Genomic DNA, 13,389 nt, shown 5'->3' on the forward strand with positions numbered 1-13,389 from the left:
CTCAATGAGACCAACTTTATTCCTTATCCTGTTTGATGCATCTCTGCACGAGGTATCAAGTGAGAAGCTCCTCAGACTCTGCACCTCTTGCTGCCGATCCATCTGCATCCAGAAGAGGCCTTTTCAGCCCTCTCTCTTCTCTGCACGCTTGAACATCATACACATGCTGTGAGCGGCAGCAACATTTAAGAAGAACAAATGGAATTTGACAGACAATCATTAACCCAAACCTAGCTGCAAAAAATGCGGATCCGGACCAAAGAAATCCGCACAAGTAAAGAGACATAAATTAGATTAATCGAAGCAAAAAACAGCAATAGGAAGATGGAGAAAGAAAACAAAATGGTGGAGGTTTCAAGCAGAAACCCCATGTGTCAAAAGAGAGGAAGATCATGTGTAAAGGAGGAATATATACGAACACATATTGGACGACTTTGAACTTAAATCGTGCACATCCAATGGAGGGAGATGCTGTAAAATCCACTTTTGCCTTTTCCCCAACATGTCCCCAACATCTGAGCTTCTATTCTGTCCCCTCCTCCCCTGTACAAAGAGAGGAAATGCGATCTGTTGGCTGCCACAATGAGCAGCAGTCTTTTTAATTCAAATAGTGATCTTGGTTTGAATTGCCTACTACGGCGTGAGCCATTCATAGCTTACTTCACACAGATGAAAGCTAAGAATGTACATTGTCAACACACCATCCCATAATGTCCTTCCACGTAGCACCTATGGTGCATTCTCTCCCTGCCAACCATGTTGGCCTTGTAACCAGTTATCAATATGTAGATTCGTCTTACCATTCCAATTTTTTAGAAATCGTTTCTTGCTGGCTTCCACACCCCAGCTTTTTCAGGGCTTTTTCAAATCGGGTAACTTAGAGACATCATTGAAAGCAATCAGATTTTTTGAAGACCAAAGATATCTATGTGAACTTTCTCCTTCCAAAAGGATGTATACCACTGAGAGTACCCTCTGCATCGTAGAAGAGGTGGATCTTTATCATACAAAGAATGCCCCCAACATACTCCCACCACACACAACTGAACCCACACACTCTCTGCCATGTCCAGCATTGATGTATCAATTCAATGGATTGCTCCCTTCGGAATGAAAGAGCCGAGCAGCAGTAAAATAACATTTTATTATAGTAATGGTGGATCATGTAGGATGAGTGGCAGAGGAGTTTACAGTCAGCGCTATAGTGGCCATTTAGAGGGGCATTTCCTCGGACTCCACTTTGTTACAGCTGGAAGTGTTGAGCAACTGGAGGTGCTTGCATTGCATGCATAGCTGGTTGATTACGTCGGGGGTGGAGCAAGAATTATGATGAGGGCCATTAGAAGAAATGACATTGGTGGAGCATAGTCAACCATTTACACAAGGGAGGGGTGAGAGGATGTGCACTGGTCCATAAAACAGAGGTCTGCAACCTATGGTTCTCCAGATGTTTTGGACTTTGGGACCAATGGTCCCTCACCATTGCCCATGCTGTCTAGGGCTGATAGGCGTTGTAGTCCAAACCATTTGTAGAGCCAAAGGTTGTGGATCTGTGCCATGAAGAAAGAATTGTGATGGAGGGCCATCAGAGAAGATGCCATACAGGTGTAGGCATACATGATTGTGAGTACCGATGGGAGGAGCAAGAAGCAGGCACTTTGGTCCAGACATCTAGAGGAGACTCTATCACAGGCACACTATGGCAGGCCACAGTGGAGGGGAAGGGGAGTGTTTCAGGTGCTGGTAAGGAGACTGCAAGAAACAGGTATATGCTCCATGATGAAGCAGAGACCTGGGATTTAGGATATTGGGAGGAGGTCTTCCTGAGTCAAGGCAGGGGATTGATCTGCACAGATTAAGGTTAGTCATGTGATGTATGTTTTTAATAGCCAGATGAAATAGGGGAAAGTGCGACAGATGTGATATTGCCCAATAAGGTTGCAGTGAAGCAGCCACTTCATGTCGGACAAATGGGATATGGTCAGGGCCTGGTATCAGAAAAATTTGCAGAGTGAACAGCGTGGATGGCCCTTGTCAGGGATCCTTTGGCAGGGGGGCGGCGGGAACGATAAGCGCAGGAACTTTCCTCTGCTTTCATAGCCATCTCTTACATTATCTGTATTCATCTATGTGCCCCCACCACCTCTAACACCCCATGTCTGCCCTTGTGAGCTCCAGGAGGGGTTTCCCATTCAGGGCATCAGGGCTGGCACAGCTAATGTACATGCCATCTGCCACCTTGGTGTCCATCTTTTTCAGCCAGAGCTGGAAAGGGAGTAAGTTGCAGGTGCAGTGCCAGGGGTTCCCATCTAGGTAGAGCTCCTGAAGAGAGGCCTCCAGGGGTTGCAGGTGGTCTGCCTCGAGGGTACTCAGCTGGTTGTAGCTCAGGTCCAGCACACGCAGGTTCTTCAAGTTTGAGAAGGTCCGCAGGGCGATGCTATCAATCTTATTAGCAAAGAGGTAGAGGACCGAAAGGCGATCCAGACCCTGGAAGCTAGACTCGCTCAGAGCACCAACGCGGTGATGGACAAGGTAAATGGAGGAGGTATTAGCAGGGAAACCTGGAAGAGAAACAAAAGGTTGTGATCAAAGCAGGCCAGTTATTCCTCCCTACAGAGAGCAGTTCTTTCCATCGTGCACATATTCTGCAACAATATCTAGACCAGAATAATACATCAGTCGACTAGTTAGCAGGGACCGAGCCGTGTTGTGGCTGCCTCTCCCATAAAGGAGCGGAGATGTGATTTAAAGGGATGTTTAACCTGAAAACCTGGGTTTTAGTATCTGCTTCCACACTTGACCACATGTTGCGATCTTCTGGGAATTACTTTATCTCCCTGCACCTTCTTCCCCAGACATGCAAAATTGATACATATTACAAACATACTAAGCCTCAGTACTAAGCAATGCATAGTAAAAGCAAACATTTAAACGTTGGGCTTGGCGTAGATTATTATGGTCCAGTTTGTGCTCTTTTTTCCCACCTTGTGCTCAAAGATTTCACCTGTCACTGCTGCCTTTCTCAACCCCAGCTCACCCACATTAGAACCCCTCAAGATGATGGAAATGACTCTTGCCCTGCTCTGCCACACTCATATGGAGTAATCTGCAGCCGGCTCCAGTAGTCCATATTACCCCAGTTTGACTACATTTCAACAGAAAATTCTATGCAGATCCCTCCACACCAGGCTGCTACAGTGGGGAGTGGCTGGCAACTCCAGCTGAATGCGATGCTTGAATATTGTGAGCAATGGCACATAAAAAGCCTCCACCTGGGGCCAGATTACAGAATCTTTGCACCGTGCAAGGGCAATTTTGCACAGCGTTGGCACTAGGGAAAAGTTTGTCCTAGTGCAAAAAACACTGTGGCCGTGTTCGAAAAAGATTTGCACCATGACAATTGCCTTGTGGTAATTTACTTAGACAAAATTATGTTGTGCTCTTTTATTGTTTTGTTTAAAAAAAATGTATTATTAAGACCGCCCCACCCATCCATACCCCTTAATTCAATGGAGGCATCTCACCCCATACCCTTCAAGCCATCCCCTGGCGTCAACTTTCCCACCTCTCCATACCCCTTAATACATATATTCATTTTCGTAGCCTCAATATAATTGTGTTGACGTAAATTACCACTATGTAATTTACTTTGATGAAACAAAAGTACACAAGAAAATGACATCTCCTTTAGTACAAACAAAGGGATGGCTCCTTTTAGCAGAGCACAGGTGGATGTAAACTGCAGGTATGTGAACTTCACATTCAAACTATAGAGCGTTTTAGAAATACTTCTGCACCAGGGACCAGGGTATAGGGCTATGGGTTAATTCTAAATGGACATAATTGTAGAATAGCCTGTGATTTATTTATAAAAAATAAACCGCGCCACATGCCCGTGGGCCTCAGGGCGCAAACACAACAGGCAGACAAAACAGAGCATTACAGGAGAACTAAAATGCGAAGGAGATGCAAACAGTGATTGGCAATTATTCAGCTTTGGTGTCATCATTGATATTAATCAATGTGAAGTTTATTTGTGGTGGGAAAGTAAACGTTCTTCAGAAAGTAAAGGTGCGTTTTGCTCAGCCCCTGCTTTGTAAGAACCATATTGGAAAAGAAGCTGTTTGAAAACTGATCTTTCAAAAATTCAAGTAGGTGAAGTATTGTCAAAAGTACATTCATAGTTGAAACATGCCCACTTGTTGTGGTCTTTATGAGATTGCATGCTGCAGAATCTAACTATGACATCTTTGATTAACGATTATCTGCTATAGGACTCCTCGATTAGATGGCATCAAGAAGTCGCCCAAGCGGAGGATTTTGCGCTGTACAAGACCCTGTACCCTTACATTACATGTTGTTTAACCTTATCAGTACTTTTCGTCCTAACGTAAAGAAAAGGAGAGTAAATGCCTCGGCATGACCCAAGGTGCAGGTGACGACAAAGCAGAAGAAATCAGGACCACTCAAAAATGGGTAAGGTATTTTGCATTTGCCACACTGCATGCATGCCAAGAAACCACTGTGAAGCTTGAGGCATGGAGTGGTAACACTGGAGACTGCACCAGTTACCCCTGAGAGCACATTTACTGTTGCTACATTGATTAGCAGCTGCATTGCAAACACTTTCATGTCCTGGTACTACATAAAGGCTGCAAAAATCATGTTAGACTCTACGAAGGGAAAATACCATAATGAGCCTATTTCCCAATTACGTGTTTTCAAACTTCTCTCTTCAAAACACCTTTTAAAACAACATCAGTAAGTGTAGGACACCAGCAGGGCGGTCCTTAAGCATACGGCCTAACTTAATGGTTACATGCAAAAAGGATTTTTTTTTTCTCGTCTTTTATATGCAACTCTCACAATTTGTACTGTTTCCAAAACCGTTTTATGCTCCCTGTTTCCAGAAGGCTTATGGTCTTTTAGATAAGGCAGGCATTCCAAACCCTCATTCCATGCACACTTTACCTTTGGCCAACAAAATTTAAAGTGCTCCCTTTTTCCTTCATTTGGAGAATGATCTGTACTGTGGCTTTCTGATGAAAAAGTCTGTGGGACTTCGAAAGCTAATGCTTTGTTCCATGTCTGCATAGTACGTTCAGTATGTGATTGAATAAAAGGGGCGTTTGAGATATTGGCCTTGTGTAACCATGCAAATGAAATGTTTTTAACTAAATAACAGTATTTTATTCAATACAATAAGAGTCAGATATCAGATTGAGGCTAACCATCAAAGGAAGGATAAACACAAGAATCTACAAACTCAGGAAATGCATGTGAAGTCCCGAGCGCCTCACAAGATAAAGAACTTGATGATTAGGTAAAATCCAGCAGAGTGGGTGTTCAATCTTTGGAAGACAGAGATAAACACTGGTAGGCAAAGTGGACTGTGATGGAAACGTGTCATTACAAAGACTAAACATCATCATCATACTTAGCGTTAGTTCTAATGCTTTTATTTTAGAAAAATCATTGTTATATTCTATTTCGGACCATTCACACAATGAAGAGCGGACACTCGGCATGTCTTTATCCTCCTTATTCAACTTACAGACTGACGTCACTTCCCTTTCCCTTCCCTTCCTCCCGCCCCTCCCTCTCCCGTTCCTGGTTTCCTCTTTCCCTTAAAGGGACAGGTGCCCTTTGCCACATAACATCCCCCCCCTTACTTATCATGGAAGTTCAGGGCCTACATTTCTTCGATGAGGCGGGAGGGCTTCCTTGACTGGGGTCGACCAGGTGGCTTGCCTGTGTCATCATCCGGCACCTGTTGTGGGAGGTCCTCAGGCGGCTCTGGGGGTGTCTCTTGGCTTTCGGGTTCCTCCTCTTCGAGAGGTGCATCTTCTTCCGGGTCCTCCTGGAACATCTTGCAAAAGAACAATGCATTCCTTGTTATTTCCCCTTGGTCGCCCATGGCGGTGGTCATTGGCCCTTTGACATCTGTCACCACTAGGGGCTCCGGTCTGTACCGGGAGTCGGTTTTCCTGTTCTGGGCGCGTTTGACTTGCACAATCTCTCCGAGGGAAATTTGGGGTTCTCTGGCTCTTCGTTTCCGGTCAGCCCATTCTTTGGCTTTCTTTCTTTTCTCGGCCTCTCGCTTCCTTATTTCCGCATCCTCTGCCGCAGTGTAGTCTTCCAGCTGTGGTAGTCTAGTTCGTGCTTTGTATCTGATCATCAGTTCTGCTGTGGTCCGGCCAGTCTCTCATGCGGTGTGTCAATAGCTCCTCAGCATTTGAGAGATGGCTTGAGGCATGGATGTTTGGTCAGCCCCCGCTTTTTTGCGCATTCGAGATGTGCTGCGAAATTCCCAAACTCCTGTCCTTGGAAAGGTGGGCCATTGTCGGTTTTCACGACGTTGGGAACGCCCCATTCACTGAACAGTTCGTCTACAATGGCTACGACTTGATGGAATGCCGTGGACTGTACATGTTTCACTAGGGGGAATCTCGTGTATCCATCAATTGCCACTAGGAGGTAGCCTCCTTCTTCCAGAGGGCCGTAGAAGTCGAGGGCTACTTGTTGCCACGGTCCCTCAGGGAGGGGGACTGTCCGGAGTGGGCATGGGGGCTAGCTCGCCGCATTCATCTGGCATGGGTCACAGTGCCTCAACGTGTCCTCGACTATGGTGTCCATGTGTGGGAACCAGACCTGGTTGCGTAGTACCTTCTTTGTGTTGGCTATGCCACGGTGCCCCTCATGTGCGATCATGACAAGGGGTTTCCTCAGGCTCTTGGGGGCCTCTAGTCTATTTTCTCTCAATAGCATTCCTTGGCTTGTCGTGGCCAGTGCCCCATGTATCTTCGCCATTCTGGATAGGTCTCTCCTGTCTGCTTCCCCCCCGTCCACTGGTTCAAAGTGTTCCATGGCCACTTGTCGCCACCTGTTGGTGTTCGTTAGTTGGACGGCAGCCCTTATCGTGGGGTCAGCTCTGCTCTGTTCCACAAACTGTTTTGTTGTGATAGCTGGGGGAAGGGCATTCAGAGACAGGTATGCAATATACTCCTCCGCTTCACCCTGCATCTCGGTTGCTTAGGGCTTGCTGGGTGTCTGGATAGGTAGTCGGCTGGATTCGCCTCCGGGGTTGTGGACGATGGTGTAGTCATACTCCTGGAGACGGATACCCTATTGTTCTGTGCGTGGCAGCATCTTTATCTTGGGGTTTCCGGACAAGGCTAACAGTGCTTGGTGGTCGGTAATCAGCACAAAGTTCCTGCCGATGATGAAGTGGTGGAATTTTTCACATGGTCAGACTGCCGCCAGGCTCTCGCGTTCCACCTGGGATTAGGCTTGCTCGACAGGGTTAAACGCCCGGCTGGCCTATGCAAACACGTGCGTTTCGGTTTTTTGTTCAGGATTGGTCTGGGCGAGTATAGCTCCTAGACCTACGGGGCTGGCGTCCACAGTAATTTCCGTGTCCCACTGTTGGTTGAAATATGCCAGCTGACGGTTGTTCGCTAGCTCCTGCTTGATCGTGGAGAATGCTTGTTGGCATTGCTCCTCCCAGGTGAATGGTTGGTCCTTCTTTAGCAGTTGTCGTAAGGGGTTGGTGACTGTCGCATAGTGAGGGAGGTACCGTGCACACTACCCTGCCATACCTAGGAAATGAGCGCAGTTCGGACACGTCTTTCAGGCTCGTTAGATTGAAGATGGTGCTAATTTTGTCCGGGTCAGCCCTGATGCCTTGGTTGGAGAAGATGTGCCCAAAGAAACACAGACTGTGTTTGTTCACTTCACACTTGAGGCTGTTAAGGGTGAGACCGGCTTCCTGGAGGATGTGGCATACCTGCTTCAGCGCTTTGTCATGTTGCTCCAAAGACCAGGATGTCGTTGCTGTAGTTAAAGGTGTTGGTCACTGGGCTAATCAATCTTCGAATGATCTCTTGGAAATTTTCGGCCGCTGATGAAATTCCGAAATTCAGCCTTTTATAGCGGAAGAGGCCTTCATGTGTCGTGAATGTTGTTATTGGCCTGGATTTAGGGTCGATCACCAAGTGGTGATAGCCTTGGTTCAAGTTCAACTTAGAGAACCTGGTGGCCTGGTCGAGTCTCACCAGCAGGGGTGGACTGGCCTATAGGAAACTCAGAGATTTCCCGGTGGGCCTCTGCACCCTAGGCCTCTTTTGTGTGGTAGTTCCAAATTGTCTCATAGGAAAAGCATTGGGCTTGCTGAAAATGTGTCATATGAGGCACCTTTCACCATTATTTCCAGGGCCTTTTTTGCTCCCCAGTAATTATTTCCAGGGCCTCTTTTAGTTCCCAGTCCACCCCTGCTCACCAGCATGTCTTCGATGTTTGGTCCTGGGTGTCTCTCCCGTTGGATAGGCGTGTTGGGAATTTTCATGTCGACGAAGAGGCGGAGGCGTCCGTCCGCCTTGGGGACAACTACTAGTGGGGACACCCACGGGGTGGGTCCCTCTCCTCTCTCAATGATGTTGTTGTCGAGTAGTAGCTGTAACTCGGTGCGTTACCTTGGCTTGTAGGTGGAACCCTATTCTTCTGGGGTGTTGCGGTATGAACCATAAGGAGGGGTCGATGTGTAGTTTGACCACAGTTTCTTTCAGTTTGCCGATGCCTTTGAACAGGTAGGAAAAGGTAAGGGGGTAGAGTTATAAGAAGGTGATGATAGAATATCCTGGTGTAAGGAGTGAACTTTAGAAGAGAAGAAATTAGCCAGATCAGATGGTGATAGGGATGAATTAATAGAAGGACCAGGTGTAGGAGGAGAAAGAAGCCGAGTTAAAGTTTGAAAAAGACGTCGAGGGTGAGTAGATTGACTATGGAGAAGATCAGAGTGCGTTTTGCAAACTTGATACAGTTTTCGTAGAGGGCATGATAAGGAAAATAGGTAGCGTGGTTAGCGGGAGGACAGAGTTTGCGCCAGCGCCTTTCGAGGCGGCGAAGAAAACAGTGCATAGAAGAGAGATGAGAAGAGAGCCAGAGTTGGGCAGGTTTGCGAGTGGGCTGGAAAGAAGAAAGAGGGTAGAGTTGATCAAGACTAGAAGCAAGGGATGAGGACAGCGTGGAAGTTGCTTTGTCTGCACAGAGAGTAGAAAAGTGTGTGAGAGATGGAAGAGAGTTTGTGCAGGTATCATAGAAGAGTGAGGAATTGAAGTGGCGTAGGTCACGCCTAAAGAACGTATTAGTTGAGGAGGGACAGGAGGTACTAGAAGGAGTAGGTGGGAGCAAAGAAGCAGAAAGTAGGGAATGATCAGATAAGTAAACAGGAACAACAGATAAATCAAGGCGAGAGTAGAACCAGAGGTGTGAGTGGGAGGAGTAGGAAGTGGAGAAAGTAAATGTGAATCAAGTATTGATAGAAAGGGGGATCCTGAATGAGTAGAAGAAAGATGTAGATTAAAGTCTCCAAGCAAAACAAGAGGTGTTGGACTAGGTAAAATGTGTTCAAGAAGGTGGTCAATGGCATTGCAGAAGAACCCAAGAGGGCCAGGTGGGCGATAAATAATGAGAAAGGAAATAGCGGGAGGAGCAGTGAAAATCTGGAACATGAATTCAAACAAAGAATATTCCGGTAAGGGCACAGGAGAAGGAATAGATGGACAGTTAGGACAAGAATATAAACTAACGCCGCCACTGTGTCCATTGGCTCGAGGGACATGGGCGAAGGAGGATATAGACGAAGTAAGAGAAGTTGAGTTACGTGAAAGAATCCAAGTTTCAGTTATACAGAGGAGATGAAGATGCAAACGTAGGAAGAGGTCCAATACTGCTGTGGTTTTATTGCAGAGCGACCTCGCATTCCATAGGCCAATTGTCAAACAAAACAAATTGAAAAATGGGAGTGGAATTTTTGATTGGGCTATGCAACAGAAAATCATAAGACAGCATACTTATTTTGCATTCAGAACCCCAAAACATCATGTGGCTTCAGATACACTTTGACTTCTATGAAATCATGCAATCTAGTGAGATTAGGCAGATGGATGAGGAGGAGTGTGCAGGTTGCATAGGTTTTAGGTAGCAAAGTTTAGTACTTTGTTAAGAGGAGCAGAAAATTAGCGAGGGAGTCCCATGTGGAGTGTAGAAGAGGAATCGAGCTTGCTGAAAGTTAGTTTAGCTATCAATTAGTAGCTAGCTGAGGAAAGGTGAAATGGAGTCAGATGTTTCATATGTCCAGGTGGATAAGCCTACCCTGTGCAACAATCAGATGACAAAGTGTTAAAGTTTGGGATTTCTGTCACAGAGAAAGAGACCCACAGCTTGTGGGTCAAGGGGGTGGGTATAGATGGCCATAGGTAAAGCATATAAGAGTGGGGAGAAATAGTGTGGCCTTAGTGAACAGGAGAAAGAACACTTTTGTTTCTGAGGAGTTGCATCTAAGAGATTGCTGCCCACGCTATTGGCAGTGGCTGAGAATCATAGGTACCAACAGGGGTGGAGTGGCCTATAGGGAATTCTGGACGCTTCCCGGTAGGCCTTTGGACCATGGGCCTCCTTTGTGTGGTATTTCCACATTTTCTCATAGGAAAAGGTTTGGACTTGCTGAAAATGTGTAATTTGGGGCCACTTTGAACATTATTTCCAGGGCCTATTGTAGTTCCCAGTCCACCCCTGGGTACCAAAGAGTCTAAATGACAGTAGATTATTTGACAGTGTCAAATATGGATGAGAGATCAAGGAGCATGTGGATAGGAGACAGCGGGCAGTGGCTATCACTAGTGAGGAAGTTGGAGACTTTGGCAAGTGCTGTTTCCATAGATTGTCTACTGTGAATCACAGCTGGGAGAGTGTCATCGAATCTGTTAGCTTCCAGGTAAGCAGTGATGTAGTTTAACAAAACCCATTCAAGATCATCAGAACAAATGGGAAGATGGTTAAGAGATTAATAATTGGGTGAGTTGTTGAGGTAAGCAATGGGTTTCCTCAGGATGCTTATGACGATAGGCACAATGAAATGGGGTGAAATGATCCAACAAGGCAGTGACAGTTTGAAGGGAAGTGATAGGTATTAGCAAATGAGTAGTGCAATTTTCTCACCTGTCTGGGGTGGAAAAAGGTTCTTAGGAGCATAGAACGGGTTGACAGCTCAGAGAATGGAGGCCAATGTGTCTCGAGTGGTAAAAAGGAAGTCTGAGAGTTAAGAGTGTGTGATGGCAGGGGGTGATGGAGAGAGAGATACAAAGAGAAGAGGGTCGTCAGGGTGTGGCATATTTTTAAGATATTCGAGGAGAGGTAGTTGGCAAAGTCATCATCTGAGAATGAGGAGGTGCAGGGAGAGGAGCAAGTGAGATAGCCTGATAGAATGGAAGCAGAGAGAAAACATTAGGTTTGTGTAGTGTGCAAATTGTCAGAATCCAGGGTAATAGACACAGCAAGGACGGATACGTTGTAGGAGGCAAGGAGAGAAGAACAGCAGGTCCTTCATCAGCAATGCACAGATGTCTTCAGTTGCATGATGGCTGGGGAGAGCCTGGGTTGGGGTATAAGAGGCATGGTCAGCATGGCGTCAATGAGCAGGCAGTGTAGTGGTGCTTGAATAGAGTAGTTAGTGCTGAATGTAACTCCGAGAAGTCCTCTGCAATGGATTTGGCAAGAGATAGATGGCCATGGATAGAGGTGTAATTGTTTGTTTCATGATAGTGGAACGGAGGAGAGGAAATAAGTAGGTGAGGTTGGAAAGGTGGAGCACTAATCTGTTTCCTTGTGATGGTGTGGAGGAGAGGGATGAAGAGGGAGGTGGGTGAGTGCAAAGTACAGTGGCATGATATTTTTACTGGCCATCAAGGATAGAACAAGCATAATAAGCGTTATAACAGGTCTAGACTGGCCTAGAATTGTGCAGCCCATCTGGATGTATTTTCTTACTGTTGGAATGTTTTACTAACGTGAAGGGGAAAGCCAGCATGATGAGTGTTTTTTTGCATGACAAGGGTGAAGCAAACATGATATGTGTTATTACATGGCTACACTGGCCTAGATTGGTGCAGCCAATCTGTGTACTGGCCAATACACCTAAAGCAAGCATTAGTGTTATTATATGGCTTCGCCAGCCTACTTTGGTACAGCCAGTGCCATGACATTTTATTACTGTCATCAAGGGTAAAGCAAACACGATGAGTGTTATTACTTATCCATGCTGGCCTAGATTGGTGCAGTCTGAACAAGTCTGAACATGTTTTCTAACAATCTGCCTCAACTACAGTACCTTCATTCATTATTTTGTATACAGATGTTATACTGTAGGCATCTGCCAAATATTGATAATCTGATCAAAATGTACTTTGAAAAGGGAAGTACATAATATCCAGCTTGGCTCTAGGAGATTTAACAAGCTGTATCTTTTTGAGAAGGAAAGTAACAACATCAGCCCAGACACGAAGACCCAACCACCAGAGATTCCACAGAGCAGGAATGCCATGGCGAGTGCCACGTTCAAAGGTGCTAACCAAACACTGTATGCCACAATGCTGGACCGAAGCCCAGAACTGCACCCAGGGGCTAGTCGCTCTACACTGCCAGGCTGCACCTGACTAAATGAACCACAATGCTGAGCCTGACTCATAACAGTGGCCTCTTGTTTTGAATAAAACAACATATCGCCTTCAAGGTTAGATCACTAAAGCCAATCAGAACTACTGTACCTTTCAACATAGAAATATACATTTTAGTTATGTTTGGATAAGGGTCATGGTCAAAGTTCCCTCTAATTATTTTTCTCTAAGTGCGGAACTGGTTACCTTTTGTGCGCACTTTATTTTCCATGTGCGCAACTGACTAACGAGGCACTTTGTGAGTATGCGTACTTAGTGAGCTACCATCTCTGAAGAGAGTTTGGAAAGGAATTGGCCCTTCCCAACCAGTGCAATTCTTTACAAATCTGCGTGAAATGTGCGTCTTACAACACTTTTTCCAAACGCATAGGCTAAAAAGATATATATTTTATATGTGATTATAAAGCAAACTCATCAACCAGTTCAAGACCACAGTAGCTAGGAAAAGTACTCCTGGGTAGAGAAAAAGGTGTTCTTTATGCCACAGGAAAAACACTCATGTGTATTACAAAAAAACAAATATTGCTTTTCATAACTGATGTGGCTTCCATAAAATCAGACCGGATACAATATTTGCAGATGGAATAAAAGCAACTAAAAAGAATGTGTCAGAAAACATGCCAATAGGAGTTAATGTGCCACTTTAATGAAGTAATTCAAGGGCCAGGAGAACATGCCTCTCATAATTTCTGTAAGGATGATAATTGCATCAGAATAACTTCACCATAGAATATGATGATCAGAATTCCAGATTATGTTGTCATGTAAGTTGCTCAAAACCAGCCTTACAGCTAAGAACCATATACACCATCCATTTTTAATCCCAGAACACAGATAAATGTGGCCAATAAAAATGGGAAACAATGAACATATAGGA

The 13,389-nt window shown here is 45.4% G+C and overlaps 1 protein-coding gene across 1 annotated transcript in view; it reads right to left on the minus strand.

Annotated features, from left to right (window-relative positions):
• Nucleotides 1-1,125: 1,125 nt before the first annotated feature.
• The window catches only part of LOC138450681 (leucine-rich repeat-containing protein 3-like), a 157,559-nt gene continuing 145,295 nt past the window's right edge, over nucleotides 1,126-13,389 (minus strand). Inside the window, exon 3 of the mRNA XM_069604855.1 lies at nucleotides 1,126-2,561. Coding sequence (XP_069460956.1) covers nucleotides 2,146-2,561 — 416 coding nt within the window. The 3' untranslated portion in view covers nucleotides 1,126-2,145. The remainder of the gene's footprint in view (nucleotides 2,562-13,389) is intronic.

This window comes from Ambystoma mexicanum, chromosome 1p (assembly GCF_040938575.1).
Source record: "Ambystoma mexicanum isolate Mex_15411 chromosome 1p, UKY_AmexF1_1, whole genome shotgun sequence".
Taxonomy (NCBI): Eukaryota; Metazoa; Chordata; class Amphibia; order Caudata; family Ambystomatidae; genus Ambystoma; species Ambystoma mexicanum.